At 57.4% G+C, this 15854-nt stretch overlaps 2 protein-coding genes across 2 annotated transcripts; one reads left to right on the top strand and one right to left on the bottom strand.

The window, feature by feature from the left end:
• Positions 1–2267: 2267 nt before the first annotated feature.
• PHYSODRAFT_254268 (hypothetical protein) lies at positions 2268–3230 on the top strand (the record flags this gene model as incomplete). The annotated part of the gene is made up of 3 exons (XM_009541562.1): positions 2268–2633; positions 2735–2860; positions 2904–3230. The coding sequence occupies 3 exons, from the start codon at positions 2268–2270 to the stop codon at positions 3228–3230; spliced, it is 819 nt and encodes a 272-aa protein (XP_009539857.1).
• Positions 3231–12124: 8894 nt separating this feature from the next.
• PHYSODRAFT_308136 (hypothetical protein) lies at positions 12125–13387 on the bottom strand (the record flags this gene model as incomplete). The annotated part of the gene is made up of 6 exons (XM_009541561.1): positions 12125–12282; positions 12385–12465; positions 12568–12648; positions 12751–13096; positions 13175–13204; positions 13364–13387. 6 exons carry the CDS (start codon positions 13385–13387, stop codon positions 12125–12127), a joined length of 720 nt encoding a protein of 239 aa, XP_009539856.1.
• Between the last annotated feature and the right edge of the window lie 2467 nt (positions 13388–15854).

Below are 15854 nucleotides of genomic sequence, written 5' to 3'. Positions count from 1 at the left end.
TAACAGTTGCTGGTCCACACATAATGAAAAGCCTTTAATATCGTATACCTCTGGTCTTTATGAATCGCCCACGTGAATGTTGACCCTGTCGGCGACGCGTCCATCTCGCGCTACACGCGAATGTAAGTAATTAAAACGGTAATTTATTGAGTGGGTTTTTCTTGGGATAAATACAGGTCTCAATTTATCCCATGGGACCCGATCTTCATTTTTGCCAGACACCACGCGCCCGAGCTGGGCATTGCCGACTTTGGCGAGAGCGAGGAGCAACGCAGACTGAGGAGACACACGCCGCTCGGCGCCGAGAAGTACGAGGTCGGAGCCACGTACACCTTCGATAATCTGGCGCTGGGCAACAAGGCGGGCGACTACACTGTTTCGTGAACATCGCGAAGGGAACCCCACCGAGGACCCCGTCACGCCGCTTACGCTGGGCAAAGCGCCGCCGCTGTTGAAGCAGTTCTAAAAACTCAATAGACGACCTGACTCTCATCGTCATCGTACACGTGCAAGTAGGTTACCTTTTTTTACTACCCTTATTTCACCCTGACCGGAACTTTTACCCAGAACTCTTTCTTAGTGAAAATGAGCGCATGTTTTAGGATTTTTTACTACCCTTATTTCACCCTGACCGGAACTTTTACCCGGAACTTTTTTCCGGGTAAAACACCAGGTCAGGCCAAACATCCGGGTAAAGCAAGAGTGTGCTTTGAATTGATATTTAGTAGCAGTGTTTAATACATGCTACGATGTGCTATGGTGTGCTTGGAAGTATGCAGATGTGCTGTACACGGCCGAGCAGTTCGTGTCGTTCGGGCCGCAGGCCGAGATCAAGGAGTACTGCACGCTGTTGTCGTACCATATCCACCGTCGTCGGCAATCCTGTCGCCCGAGCACAGCATGAATGAACTCAAATCTGACCGAGGCGTCGGTGCCCAGGGACGCCTGCACCAACAACGGAACGCACTGCCTCCGTTCCTGGCGTACTCGGGCTCGAGCAACGTCACGGCCTCAGTCGTGTACGTGTACAGCACGACTTTGTATGAATACGTGTTAATGCTGAACACGTACAGTCGATAAAAAAAACGTTCAACTCGTTTCAACAACAATCGAATGCTAAAATGTTTCAACAGTAACCGAGTAAATGCTGAAACCCGACGAATGTCTTAAGCGCCATCACATCAAAAGTTCTGCTCTTCCACCTCCATGGCCTGCGTGGCCCCGATATTCAAGCATCTCGGCGGCAGGTTCTACTGGTGTAGCGTATGTTGCAAGCAGTACAGCCTGGGCTATGCCGATGGAAGGACGCACTATCAAAACATGAAGGCTCACCTGAACACACAAGTCCACAACAAGAGGAAAGAGCGACTCGAGTCTCAAGCTCAACAGCAACAGTATCAGCGTGAGAGGCTGCAACTCGACCAACAGCATCAGAGTGGGCGTGAGGGGCTGCAACTCGACCAACAGCAACAGCATCAGCGTGAGAGGCTGCAACTCGACCAACAGCAACAGCATCAGCGTGAGGGGCTGCAACTCGACCAACAGCAACAGCATCAGCGTGAGAGGCTGCAACTCGACCAACAGCATCAGAGTGGGCGTGAGGGGCTGCAACTCGACCAACAGCAACAGCATCAGCGTGAGAGGCTGCAACTCGACCAACAGCATCAGAGTGGGCGTGAGGGGCTGCAACTCGACCAACAGCATCAGAGTGGGAGTAAACGCGCACGGCTTGTAGTCGACTTGACGACTCCTCCACCGCCGCAACCTGCGAGGCAGCAGAAGCAAGTGGAGACGCGGCGAGAATCTCAGTCTTCTGCTCGTCGCCAACTTCAGATGGACACCTTGAAGGAACGTGGCTCTACTAGTCGCCAACATGTGGAGAAGCGGCGCCCCTCTGCTCGCCAACGTTCGGTGGACACCCTGAAGCAACTTGAGCGCGGCTGGAAGTACTAGCAACGCAAGTTAGGTGCTAAGGTGTGATACGACAGCGCTTTCTCCGGGGTCTACCAAGGCCGGGCCGTCATTCTTTAATTTCCTTGCCAAGTGTTCAAGCTCCCTCCACCTCAACGGCAGCGCTCCAAGGGCAGCCAACCCAGCGGCCGATGCCCGGACAGTCGAGCCTCCAGCGTCCAATTCCAGCAATACAGTAGACCTCAAGGTAAGAGAGAGATTACAGGACATGTAAAGCATGAATGGAAGAGGTAGCGCTAGTGTTGCGGGTTGTGTGTATTGATTAAAGTCGCCCTCTACTGCAGACTGCCATGAAGATGGCGCCGTCCAGGCCCGCCGCCTTCGCGAAGCCCTTCGTGCTCCGCACGTTCGCCAACCCGACGGCCACGTCGCTGGCCATCGAGAAGTTCGGCGTGACGAACGCCAACACCATCCGCAACCTGAGCTACGACGAGATCGCCGCCCACAAGGCGAAGAACGGCGAGGGTCAGTTCGTCAAGAACGGCACATACACGATCGACACGGGCAAGTTCACGGGCAGCTCGCCCAAGAACAAGTACATCATGGACCAGGCCCCGTCCAGCCAGAACATTTGGTGGGGCGACATCAACCATCCCGAGAGAGCCGAGGTGTTCGACGAGCTGTACGAGACGGTCACCAAGCACTACAGCTCGGCCGAGAAGGTGTACGTCTTCGACGGCTACGCTTTTCGAGTCCGACTTCACCATCGTCAACGCCTGCAAGGCACTAACAAGAACTACAAAAACACGGTCTTAACTCGGAGGTCTTTGTTGCCTTCAAGATCGAGAACGACGTGGTCATCGGCGGCACCTGGTATCGCGGTGAGAAGAAGAAGGGCATCTTCTTGCCGTTGGACGGCATCATGGCCATGCACTGCGCGGCCAAAACGGTGACACCGCCCTCTTCTTCGGCCTGTCGGGCACGGGCCGCAGCGTTACCTCATCGGTGACGACGAGCACGGCTGGGACGACGAGGGCATCTTCAACTTCGAGGGCGGCTGCTACGCCAAGACCGTCAACCTGAGCCAGGAGAACGAGCCGGACATCTACAACACCATCAAGCGCGATGCTTTGCTCGAGAACGCGTTCGTGGACGCCGAGGCCAAGGAGCCCGACTTCTACAACACGTCCAGGACGGAGAACGGCCGTGTGTCGTACCCGATCTACCATATCCTGAACCACGAGCCCACATCGAGCGGCGGCCACCCGTCCAACATCGCGTGCACGCCTACGGCGTGCTGCCGCCTGTGTCCAAGCTGAGCGACGGTCAGGCCATGTACCACTTCCTGTCCGGCTACACCGCCAAGGTTGGTTGCCGGCACGGAGCGTGGCGTGACGGAGCCCGCGGCCACTTTCAGCGCCTGCTTCGGCGCCGCCTTCCTACCGCTGCACCCCACCAAGTACGCGAAGAAGCTGCAGAAGCACAACACGTCCGTCTACCTCGTCAACACGGGCTGCACCAGTGGCGGCTACGCATGAGCATCAAGGACACGCGCGCCTGCATCGACGCCATCCTGGACGGCTCCACCAAGGAGTCGCAGTTCTCGGACAGGGTTTGGTAGTAGTGGGAATACTGGCTAGTAGTCATACTACTACTACTACTACTATCCAAATTCTGGCAATAGTAGAATGATATATCTATTAGTAGTGAGGCATCGGTGGTACTAATAAGACTACTAATATGACTACTAATATGACTATTTGACCATCATTCCGAATTCCGAGCTCCATACCCAAAAACCTCCGACCCTCCGACTTTCTCCGACTCGTACACAAAACATGCGGATAGGAGGGGGGTCACCTTTAACTATCACCCAGCTACGCGCTACGCGCGAACCTAAACCCCCTAAAGGCTCGCTGCGCTCGCTGGGCCAGAACCCTAAGCCCGCTGCGGCTCGCACGCGTCGCCTCCGCTTGCTAGGTAGAGCACTGCTGGGTCCTGGGTTTGACAGTCCGTGTGCTACGCACACGGACTAGGCGGGGGCTCGCTACACTCGCTCCGTGCCATCCATCCCAAGGCTCCGACCAATGAGCAAACGGGACGACTAATCTATCTTGGACTGTGTATGCATAACACTTTGGGAAGGGGTAGGGTAATACTGTTATGCTCCGACCGCGCTTGACTGGGGATTGGTATACCTATCATCTTAAGTGCGGTCGGAGATTTGATGATATTCTACCATATCAGGCTTCTATAGGATAAAAACACCCCAAAACCACAAATAGAAGGCCATTCATCATCAGATGTCTAGATACCCCCTCCTACCTGAAAACCAGCTGCTCAACTATAATAACGGTGCGTCGCATTATTGGGGGATACAATATTGTGATCGGCACCCCGAATGTCTAATCGGATAGTAAATCCGTCAAGGTTTTGGCTAATTTAGACTTCGAAGTCTTATTTCTTTCGACTGATCACCTAATTAGATCCCCGCCTCTATTTTAGACTAGGAATTATCATGGCGATTAGCAAGCAGGTCCATGTGGTTAATCCGATTCGCAACAGATTTGTTTGTAAATAAGGCGGAATGTCGCCGTGGAAGTCGACATTCCGTGCTATTTGAGCTAAATAATTATAGCTCTGTAGAAGTCACCAGCTTTGCAGCGTGCAATATGGAAGGTGTCAAAGCATTTAGAGGTGGTGCACTAGATAGTCAACCTGGTCGGAGCCTTATTGGCATGAACGACTCCAAACTTCGGGCGATATTGGCCCAAAGGCGTCTTGGTAGCTCTTAGCCGCCGTCGCTAAATTAGACCGAGTCGAGTCTCGCCAGCTTGTCCAAGCAGGATTACACACTCCTATTTGCTAACCGATTTCGCTTTGTAGCTAGTTTTATACCCTTATGTACGGAAATTCAAATCCGATTAAGATAAATATGTTAGCTAATAAGGCGTGGACATTCCAACCGCGTTTCACAATACATGTAATAAAGGTTAAAGGTGCTCTAACCACCTCGCGCCGTCAGCCATCATCGAGGACCGCCGGCACCATCTGGTCGACAAGGAGGCCAACTCGGCCTAGTGCCACGTGCTCAAGGAGACGTTCACCGGCACCAGCGACGCGCTCAACCACGCGCCGGCGGCGTGGACGACCCGGACATCGCGCTCATGCACTGGGCCGCGCTCACGGTCGGCTCCGTGGTCAAGCTCCACAACCGAGAAACGGCCCCGCCAACCTGCTCATCCTGGCTGTGGCCGAGCCCGACCCCAGCGAGCCGGCCGGCATGTGACGGGGCACACAGCACTTCTTAACAGAGGAAGCAGGAGTATACAAACTCCAAGTGAACAGTCGTTCACGTGTCCCTGGTCTGCAGGGGACGACTTGACTTGAAAAGCGGTAGATCTAAGACTGAATGTATTTATAGGTTGGTACAGATTTGGCCTGCATACAAATCCTAAGTTCCCTATAGTTTGTGTCATACAAAATGTATCTGTTGGCTCTGTGGCCACTTGGGTCACTATCCAGGGAGTGACCGATGTAGCCATCCCTGAATAGTGACAGGGTCACTATTCCATGTAACCCCGTTACATCCTCACCCACTTAGATTCGATCTTATCGACCAATCAGAGCGAGGTTACGCCGGCGACTCACATTTCACTCGCAAAGTCGAAATCCATCGACAACGGCGCGAGCTCTGGCGCCTCGGCTCCCGGGCCTCACAGAGCAACTGGCGCATCGCCGAGCAAGCCGCAGGGCCTCCACGTCGACCGGAAGCATGCCTCCAAAGCGCAGTGCGCGCAGTGCGAAATTACCTTCGAAACCGCGGGCCGTAGGGCCGAAGACCAGGGCGGCCAAGGCCAAGGACGAGTCATCCGCGCTGATGGAGGCTACGAAGGCGGCCGAGGAGGTGGTGCGCTCTCGTAGCAGCACACCGGAGAGTGGCCGTCAGGCCGGGGCTCGGAGCAAGTCTCCTGACGCCGCGCAAGGCAAGGAGGAGAGTCCTCGGGGCCATAAAAGCCCGGCTCGCGACTGGGAAGCCGCCGTCTTTGACTGCACGATGGTCCAGTACTCCGGTGAGAGTTCACCCCACGACGAGAACGTCTCGGAGGGCAGCACGCACGCTGCCGAAGGCACGGAGCTGGCGGCAGGCGACATGACCAACGCCTCGGCCGACGCAAAGGCCTCGTCAGAGAAGGAGGCGGAGGACGCCGAGTCCGGCTCAGGCGACAGCAAGCAGTCGCACGACGAAGTCGCCATGGCCGACGCTGGGGTCGTGGCCGAGAAGTCGCCGAGCGACGCGGGCTCCAAGCCCAAGAAGGTGCTGGTATCCAAGCATCTGACGCTGGCGCAAGGTCGTGAGCGTGCCCAAGCGTCGAAAGCGGCTGCCGCTGCGAAGGCCGCCGAGGCCAAGGCGAAGAAGCGTTCAGCTTCCAGGTCGCCTCGCGGCTCCAGCTCCAAGCTGTTCATCGACTCGGAGTCTGAGGACGAGGAGGGTGCCGTCCACGAGCCCAAGGAGCTCTCCAACAACCTCGACGAGCAGCAGCAGCAATACCACGCTGCTAGCTCGGGTGCGTATGCCAGGCAGCCGACTGCCACGACTACCATCGAGTCTTCTTCAGGCGGGGATGCCACGTACCCGCAGGGCTATTTCCCGCCCGAGCCTGGCACTGGTGCGCCAGCGCTGTTGGAGAAGCTCTCGGCTCCTCGTGGCCTTATCGGCGGGTACACCTCGAGGGGTTCCTATGAGCGTGCTCTTGTTGAGAAAGAGCCACTCTTTCTTGGCGACGTTGAAGTCGCCCGGTGTGTGCTACTAGCACCACACAAGCTCACACTGAAGGAGTTCACCACGCTTCGCAAGAAGCCGGAGGACAAGGGTGGACTCCATCCTGTGTGGGGTTTCCACTGGGTCAAGCCGAATGACAACATGACCTGGAGCGAGGTGGAAGACCTCTTCTGGCGCTACGTCCAGCGCAAAGGGTATTCCGACCAAGAGTTCAAAGAACTCCGTGAGGATCGCACTCTGTCCGCAATCCTGGACGTGCGCGAGCTCCGCATCGAGTTCGCTCAACTCGTGAGCAAGCGCAAGCTCCACTCGAAGATGGACGAGCTGAAGCAAGAGGCGATAGCCAAAGCTCGCGAAGAGCGTGGGCGTGGTGCGACTACGTCTGCTACCGTGCCCAGGGTACCGGCCAAGAAGCCAAGGACTACTTACGAAGCTGCCGCTGCTTCTCGCCCCATATCGCAACAGCCTTCGGGCAGTCTGCCTGGAGCTGCTCAACGGGCTCCCACGAGTTATCCGACTCAGGGTAACCCCTTCACTTCACGAGCAGCTGGCGCTTGCCATGGAACCGCCGCTCCCGGACGACTCGTTCCACGTGGTAGTGGATCTGCCCATTACGATCAAGGAGGGCCGGCGGTGGCCTCGCACGGCCATGGCTACGAGCCTGAGGCGACGCAGCCGTATGCTGGGGCCCCGAGTCAGGTGGTGGCCCTGCAGCAAGAGGAGATTCGTCTTCTCCGGGACCGTGTGTACGTCCTCGAGATCGCGCTTGGCGTCGGCCTTGATGGCGAGGCTGCCGCTCGTGCTGGTCAGCCTGGTGCCGTGGAGCGGCTCCGTGAGAATGTTGCCTCGCTCTATCAAGAAACTCGCAGTCTCCACGGCCGTGTGGATCGTCGAGCCGACCTGTCGTCTTACGACTCGCTGCGAAACCAGCTCGCTGGCCTTCGGGCCGAGCTTCATGGCCACGCGCCGTATCCGGAGCAGCAGCGGCCCCACTCGTATCAGGCCCAGTTTGGCCAGGGCTCGTACGGGGCCCCTGCGTATGCTGCTCCGATGTACGCCGCACCGTCTTACGACCAGCGCGCGTATCAGGCGCCTTACCGCGACCCGACGCCGCGCTTCGAGGAGCTGCGCTCTTCTCCACCGGACCACCCACCGCTTCCTGCGGGGCAGCCAGAGCCAGAGGGTCATGGTACCTCTTAAGACGACCCCCGTAAAACGTCGGGTGAGTCGTCATCGACTTGGGCAAGTCTATGGTGTACGCCGCGCCATGCCGGCTGAGGACCGTGAAGGGTCCAATGAAGCGGTGCTTCAGCTTGTTGCTCTCGACCGAGCTAACAGTGTTTAGCGGTAGGTTTCTAGTATCTAGGAGAACTAAATCCCCAACCTTAAACACGTTCATGTTTCCTCTTCCATTTCGGTCAGAGTACTCCTTCTGTTTATCTTGGGCTTGCGCCATGGTGTCTCGCACCCTGCTGATTATGTTCAGCCTGTCTTCGGCAAACGAGGACAGTTGCTTCCGCAAGGTGGCTGGACTCACGTCCGAGACTTGGGAGGAAAAGGTTTTCCGAGCCTCTCCCCCACTTAGGACCGAAGCCCCGGTACTGCCTCGTAATGTGAGCGGCACCTGAGGGTGGCGCAACCCGTTCAATAGCGGGGCATCTCCGCGCAGATACTGCGGAGCGTGTCTTCGAGCACGCGATTGACGCGCTCCGTCTGGCCATCCGTCTGCGGGTGGTCCGCCGTCGACATCGACAGTCGTGTGCCGAGAAGGCGAAACAGCGTCTGCCAGAACGTAGCGGTGAACCGCGGGTCTCGATCAGAGACAATGGTCTCGGGCAAACCGTGGTGTCGGAAGACACAGTCCATGAACAGGCGAGCGACCTCGTCGCCAGTGACGGTGTCACGAACTGGAGCAAAGTGGACCATCTTGCTCAGACGGCACACGAAGGCAACAACACCAGTGTTGCCACGGTCATCGGCCGGAAGTCCGAAGACAAAGTCGAGACTCATCGACATCCAGCAGTCCGCTGGGACCGGCAGGCTTCACGCGCTAGCACGTCTCGCACGTACGGACGTAGGCGGCGACCCACTTGTACATGTGACGCCACCAAAACATCTGCGAGACAGACGCGTACGTCTTCTCACGGCCGAGATGGCCACTGGATGGAGCGTCGTGCGCCTCCATCAGGATGTCGTACTTGAGATCCTCGTCGTTGGGCACGACAATACGGGGAGGATCCTCGGGCTCGGCCCTATAGTGGAGCAAACCGTCAACCCACTCATAGCAGTGCAGCCTTGCACGTTGTCGGGGCGTGAGCCACTCGGCCTTGGCTTCCGAGCCAGCGGCCAAGAACCGCACAAGAGGTCCGAGACTGGCATCGTCTCGGTGCCCCAGTCTGATGCGATCATACAGATCCGTCGTGACCCGACTAATATGAGCAAGCTCGTAGTCGGGTCGGCGCGACAGCGCGTCGGCAAGCACGTTCAACTTGCCCGGCTTGTACTCGACACGGAAGTTGTATTCCGCGAAGAATGACAGCCAACGCGCCATCCGCTGTGAGAGATGCGGCGTGTTGACGGCAGTCCGCAAGGACGCGTGGTCTGTATAAACGACAAAGGGCGTCGAGCCCAGGAGGTGCACTCGGAACTTGACAAGAGCGTACTTCATGGCAAGTAGCTCCTTGTCGTGGACTGGATAGTTCCGTTCGGCTGCCTTAAGCTGCCTGGACTGGAACGAGATGACCCGTTCGCGGCCTTCATCGTCGGCCTGCAATAGCGCACAGCCAATTGCGTAGTCAGACGCATCACAGACTACGCTGAAAGGCTTCGTCTCGTCCGGCAATGCCAGGACTGGCGCGCGCTGTAAGCTCGCTTTGATGTCGTTAAAAGCATCTTGATGGCGACGCTCCCAGCGCCAGTCGACATCCTTCTTCAGGAGATCCGACAAGGGCCGTGCCAGCTCGGCGTAGCCTGCACTATACTTGTGCAGGTAGTTGGCGAGGCCCAACCACTGTCGTAGGTCCTTCTGCGACCGAGGTGGCGGCCAAGCCGCGATGGTTTTCACCTTCTCCGGGTCCGCCCGGACCCCGGCGCTACTGACGAAGCAGCCCAGGACCTTGATCTCCTCAGCTGCGAACACACACTTGTCGATGTTGGCGTACAGCTTGTTCGCCCGCATGACTTCGAACACACGTCGAAGGTGCTGGAGATGCACCTCCATGGCCGTCTGGCCTGCCTCGGCACGGCTGTGGACGAAGATGTCGTCAAAGTACGTCTGTGTGAACGCACGCAAAGGTCGGAACAGTTGTGTGATCAAGCGATTGAACGTTGCCGGGGCGTTAGAAAGCCCCTGAGGCATGACCAGCCACTCCTAGAGCATACCGCTCGGCATGCTCACAGCCGTGAGTGGGATGTCGCTCTCGCGCATCAGGATCTGGTAGTATCCGTCCACCAGGTCCAGCGCGCTATACAGCGTGCAGCCGGCCATGTTGTTGAGCAACACGTCCTTGCGCGGGATCGGTGTCTGCGCAGGCACTGTCGCGCTGTTCAGCTTGTTATAAGCATGAACCAGACGCCACTTTCCGTTCGGTTTGCGAACACAGAAGGTAGGCGTCGAGTGCGGGGACTTCGACTCCCGCACCATGCCTGCCTTCGCCTTGGCGGCAAAGAAGGCATCAATGACTTCACACTGCTCCCGGGGAAGAGGCCATTGCCTCGTGACACAGTACTTCGTGCCTGATTGCCCTGTCTGGAGGGAGATTGGACGGTGGATCCTTGGACACCACGTCCTCGAACTCCTTCACCAAGGGGTACACCGGGTCCCGGGGATTCTTAAGAATCTCAGAGCCCATGCGCGACGCGCGCTGTCTCTGGAACTCCTCCAGGGCTGCCTGGTCCATGACCGAGGACGAGTTCAACTCGGCCGACGTGGACTCCGGTCGGAGGAGAACCAACTCTGCGATCTCCCCGGCCTTTAGCTCGGCCAAGAAGTCCTCCATGGCGAGCTCCTCAAGGTTCAGCAACTCTGAAACCTCGGGCAGAGCTGTAAGCTCGACAGCTCCTGTCTTGACCCGACGACCGGTCACGCCGTCGAAGATGTGATAACACTCTTCGGCGGCTGGAGCCTTGGCTGGAGGCTCGGAGCGTACTGCGAGTCGTTCAGATGGGGAAACTCCGTACGATCCATCTTGGCTCACTCGATGAGACCACAGAGGATTCAGGTAGTCCAATCTACCCGCGTAGGCGTAGGATTGATTACAAGTGCTACCAAGTGTGACGGGGCACACAGCACTTCTTAACAGAGGAAGCAGGAGTATACAAACTCCAAGTGAACAGCCGTTCACGTGTCTCTGGTCTGCAGGGGACGACTTGACTTGAAAAGCGGTAGATCTAAGACTGAATGTATTTATAGGTTGGTACAGATTTGGCCTGCATACAAATCCTAAGTTCCCTATAGTTTGTGTCATACAAAATGTATCTGTTGGCTCTGAGGCGATAATGTGGCAAAATGTGTTGTTAGCCGCCGCCGCCAGCTCCGCCGGCACGATTCGAGCCGCGCACGCGACCGGCATTAGTTTGTAGGCACTGCATAGATGAAGTAGAACGGCCAACACCGCCGAGAACGGCGGCTATCGGCAGCCTGCCGCTGCTAGTATCGACCCTCAGGTCTAGATTTTGAAAATGTGGCAAAATGTGTTGTTAGCCGCCGCCGCCAGCTCCGCCGGCACGCTTCGAGCCGCGCACGCGACCGGCATTAGTTTGTAGGCACTGCATAGATGAAGTAGAACGGCCAACACCGCCGAGAACGGCGGCTATCGGCAGCCTGCCGCTGCTAGTATCGACCCTCAGGTCTAGATTTTGAAAATGTGGCAAAATGTGTTGTTAGCCGCCGCCGCCAGCTCCGCCGGCACGCTTCGAGCCGCGCACGCGACCGGCATTAGTTTGTAGGCACTGCATAGATGAAGTTGAACGGCCAACACCGCCGAGAACGGCGGCTATCGGCAGCCTGCCGCTGCTAGTATCGACCCTCAGGTCTAGATCTAGATAATGTGGCAAAATGTGTTGTTAGCCGCCGCCGCCAGCTCCGCCGGCACGATTCGAGCCGCGCACGCGACCGGCATTAGTTTGTAGGCACTGCATAGATGAAGTAGAACGGCCAACACCGCCGAGAACGGCGGCTATCGGCAGCCTGCCGCTGCTAGTATCGACCCTCAGGTCTAGATTTTGAAAATGTGGCAAAATGTGTTGTTAGCCGCCGCCGCCAGCTCCGCCGGCACGCTTCGAGCCGCGCACGCGACCGGCATTAGTTTGTAGGCACTGCATAGATGAAGTTGAACGGCCAACACCGCCGAGAACGGCGGCTATCGGCAGCCTGCCGCTGCTAGTATCGACCCTCAGGTCTAGATCTAGATAATGTGGCAAAATGTGTTGTTAGCCGCCGCCGCCAGCTCCGCCGGCACGATTCGAGCCGCGCACGCGACCGGCATTAGTTTGTAGGCACTGCATAGATGAAGTTGAACGGCCAACACCGCCGAGAACGGCGGCTATCGGCAGCCTGCCGCTGCTAGTATCGACCCTCAGGTCTAGATCTAGATAATGTGGCAAAATGTGTTGTTAGCCGCCGCCGCCAGCTCCGCCGGCACGATTCGAGCCGCGCACGCGACCGGCATTAGTTTGTAGGCACTGCATACGTAAAGTAGAACGGCCAACATCGCCGAGAACGGCGGCTATCGGCAGCCTGCCGCTGCCAGTATCGACCCTCAGGTCTAGATCTAGATAATGTGGCAAAATGTGTTGTTAGCCGCCGCCGCCAGCTCCGCCGGCACGATTCGAGCCGCGCACGCGACCGGCATTAGTTTGTAGGCACTGCATACGTAAAGTAGAACGGCCAACACCGCCGAGAACGGCGGCTATCGGCAGCCTGCCGCTGCCAGTATCGACCCTCAGGTCTAGATCTAGATAATGTGGCAAAATGTGTTGTTAGCCGCCGCCGCCAGCTCCGCCGGCACGATTCGAGCCGCGCACGCGACCGGCATTAGTTTGTAGGCACTGCATACGTAAAGTAGAACGGCCAACACCGCCGAGAACGGCGGCTATCGGCAGCCTGCCGCTGCCAGTATCGACCCTCAGGTCTAGATTTTGAAAATGTGGCAAAATGTGTTGTTCGCCGCCGCCGCCAGCTCCGCCGGCACGCTTCGAGCCGCGCACGCGACCGGCATTAGTTTGTAGGCACTGTATACATGAAGTAGAACGGCCAACACCGCCGAGAACGGCGGCTATCGGCAGCCTGCCGCTGCTAGTATCGACCCTCAGGTCTAGATCTAGATAATGTGGCAAAATGTGTTGTTCGCGGCCGCCGCCAGCTCCGCCGGCACGATTCGAGCCGCGCAATGCAAATGCTCCCTAACAATAATATTCTTTTAGTACCCCCCCCCCAAACGCTACCGACAACACCGGTATGACCCCGGTTCCAGTACGTACGACTATATCTGTCAACTTAGTGAGGTATGTCTATTCCAATACTTGTATACGTATTCTACTTAGAGTATTCTAAGTATTAGAATACGTATTCTAGATTAGAGGCCGGGGAATGAAGAGCACAGGAACCACCACGCTGGTCCCTTTCCTCTTCATTCCTCATTCCTCATTACCACCACCACCACCACCCACCACCACCACCACCACCATCACCATGGCATTGAACTATACGACAGTTATCGAGGTCAACTTCATCCGTTTGCCGACGCGACTGGGTAACGCGCCTACGCACAGGTTTTTTTTTTTAATTTGAGGTTACATTGTTGTCAATTAGCTAATACGATCGCCGCTACGCACAGGGTGCACGCACTGCAATAACCTTTACCGCCTAGTCGACTACTCTCAGGGAGGGGCGACACCGAGGAGACATTGTGCAGGACGTAGTAGCCCACCACTGTCTCACTATCATTTTTTTCAACAGAACTATAGAAAACTATACATGTAACATGTACCTATTCGAGCTGCTCGCCAGAGAAGCGGTGACCTCACATGCTGCTCGTCCTTATGTCGTGAAGCAACAGCATTCCATTCGTTTACGGAGACACGTATTTCCACGAAAGCAGCGCAGACACTGCAAGGTGTGCTTACCTCGGTCCTCTATGCCACGGTCTACGCCAAGCTCAGGCCGTGCTATTGTATGAATACGCCACCGAACGAAAATCGATGCTGAGACCATGGCGGCCTTGAGTTTCAAATACGTCGAAGTACGGGAGTTGATATTATTGTTTTTTTATGCGTGACTCGCGCTACCGCTCATTTAACCGACGATACGTGCTTGGCGATGGCTGCGGTGGTGTCTATGCAGACTGTGACTTGAGCGCCATGAATCCAGGGTTACCAGCTCCTCCACGTAGCGGTGCGCTGAGTTGTGTACGGAGGTCAGCGCACTGCACCTTGACATAGTCGACGCAGCCTGCACTTGCTCCACAGCGCAGCAGTCTTGACGTTGATCAGGCTGCTCCGTCGCCATCTCCGACACCTCCGCTACCGTCTCCTACTGGATCACCTCAGCAGTTGCGACGCCCTTGGGCACCTCCACTTCATCGGACTCCGCTGCATACGATAGAGCTTCGACCATCGAAGCCACATTGGAAGCCTCGGTCGCATCTGAGGCCTCGACAGCAGACGCAGCTTCCGCCACAGGCTCCGGTGTCGTCACGGTTTGAAGCGCTTGATCCACCGACTCCTGTACCCTTGACTCCAGTCTACTGTGCTTCGCCGGGCTTGCCCACTTCGTGCTCCGTCGCCGCCTCCGAAGCAGGACTACTCGTCCTCGTGCATAACGAACAGCTCGAACATCGTCTCAGCATCGCATAACAAACGGCACCATGCCGCTGTCCCTGCGTGCACTTCCACTACAAGGGAGAACTCGTAACGTGAGCCCCCGTCGAGTTGGAGGTCGGGGCTGACGTGGTAACGCGTGCCTCGCCTCCTTTTTGTGCTTGTCATCCTTCTTGCTCATCTCTGTCGTCACAGTAGGCGACGCCGTGGCAGTCGTAGTGGCCGATACGGCAACACTGGCCTACAGCACTGACGCGGGGTAGCTGGAGCACATGCCTGCCGAGGAGCTTGCATGCGGCGAAGCAATGACCCATCTCTCCTCGCTGGCTACCGCGGACAGGTCGTCGTAGAGGGCATGATCCCAAAAGCGCCGCTCGCGTTGAACTAGCCGTCGCCCGGGAGGCGTCGTCCATCGACTTCCAGCCACGTCGCGGGCAGGGTGCTCCAGGTGGCTGCCGGCATGGATGGAGTCACTGACTTCTCAGTGGGAGCAACGTTCGTGTCGCCCTCAACTTTCTCTGGCGACTGGCTGGACGACACAACCGTCCACGGCTCGAACCCCCTCGACTGCTGCGGGGTCACCACACGACGCGTGATTATCCGACATCCAGGGGTGCTCTGCGTCGTCTCACCGTTCTCGTAAAGCTTCCACTGCTGGCAGCAAGGTGTCGACCTCGACAGATTGCGCGTCGTCTTCCTATTCGACGCCGGAGCTCGAACCGGCCTTGTGGACAACAGTGCGGCGAGCCGGAGACGCCACACGCGCCCGTGTGACCGTGCGTCGGCTTGGTGTAGACCCCTCGCTCGTGACGCTGCTGATGCTGCCCGTGAAGCTTCCGACACTGACAAGAGAGCCGCCTTCGCCCTCAATGATCTGGCCGTCCGCGTCCACGTACTGCTCCACTGGAACTCTTGGTACCGTCCTCCCGAGCGCGTGACCTTGCGGCGACCAGAAGCGTCCGTCGAGCTTTCCGTGACGGTCTCCTCCGTCTTGGACCTGCCTTCAGTCGAGAGCTCATTACCGTCATGCAGCTCTCCTGCGGATCACTACGTCCAGAGCTGGATCCGGGTGCCTCGCTCCCGCTCACACCGGAGAAGCCGCTCGTCCTGGCCAGCGCGCTGCCGTCACTGTTCACCGCGTTGCCGTCCGCACTGCACTTGTTCGAGGACGTGGCCGCCCTGCACCACTTAACCGCCGGCGTCCACGTACTGCACCACTTCGTGGACCTATCCGTCTGGCGTAACCTTGGCGGACACCGTCGACATCGGCATTGAAGGCGGAGATTCACCCCCGTCGGGGACAGTCGGCACGGTTTGCTCTCTGGCAAGCTGCGACGCACAG

Source organism: Phytophthora sojae (genome assembly GCF_000149755.1).
Source record: "Phytophthora sojae unplaced genomic scaffold PHYSOscaffold_26, whole genome shotgun sequence".
Lineage (NCBI taxonomy): Eukaryota > Oomycota > Peronosporomycetes > Peronosporales > Peronosporaceae > Phytophthora > Phytophthora sojae.
Note: the sequence above shows the minus strand (reverse complement) of the source record. Positions and strands in the feature narration are given on the sequence as shown.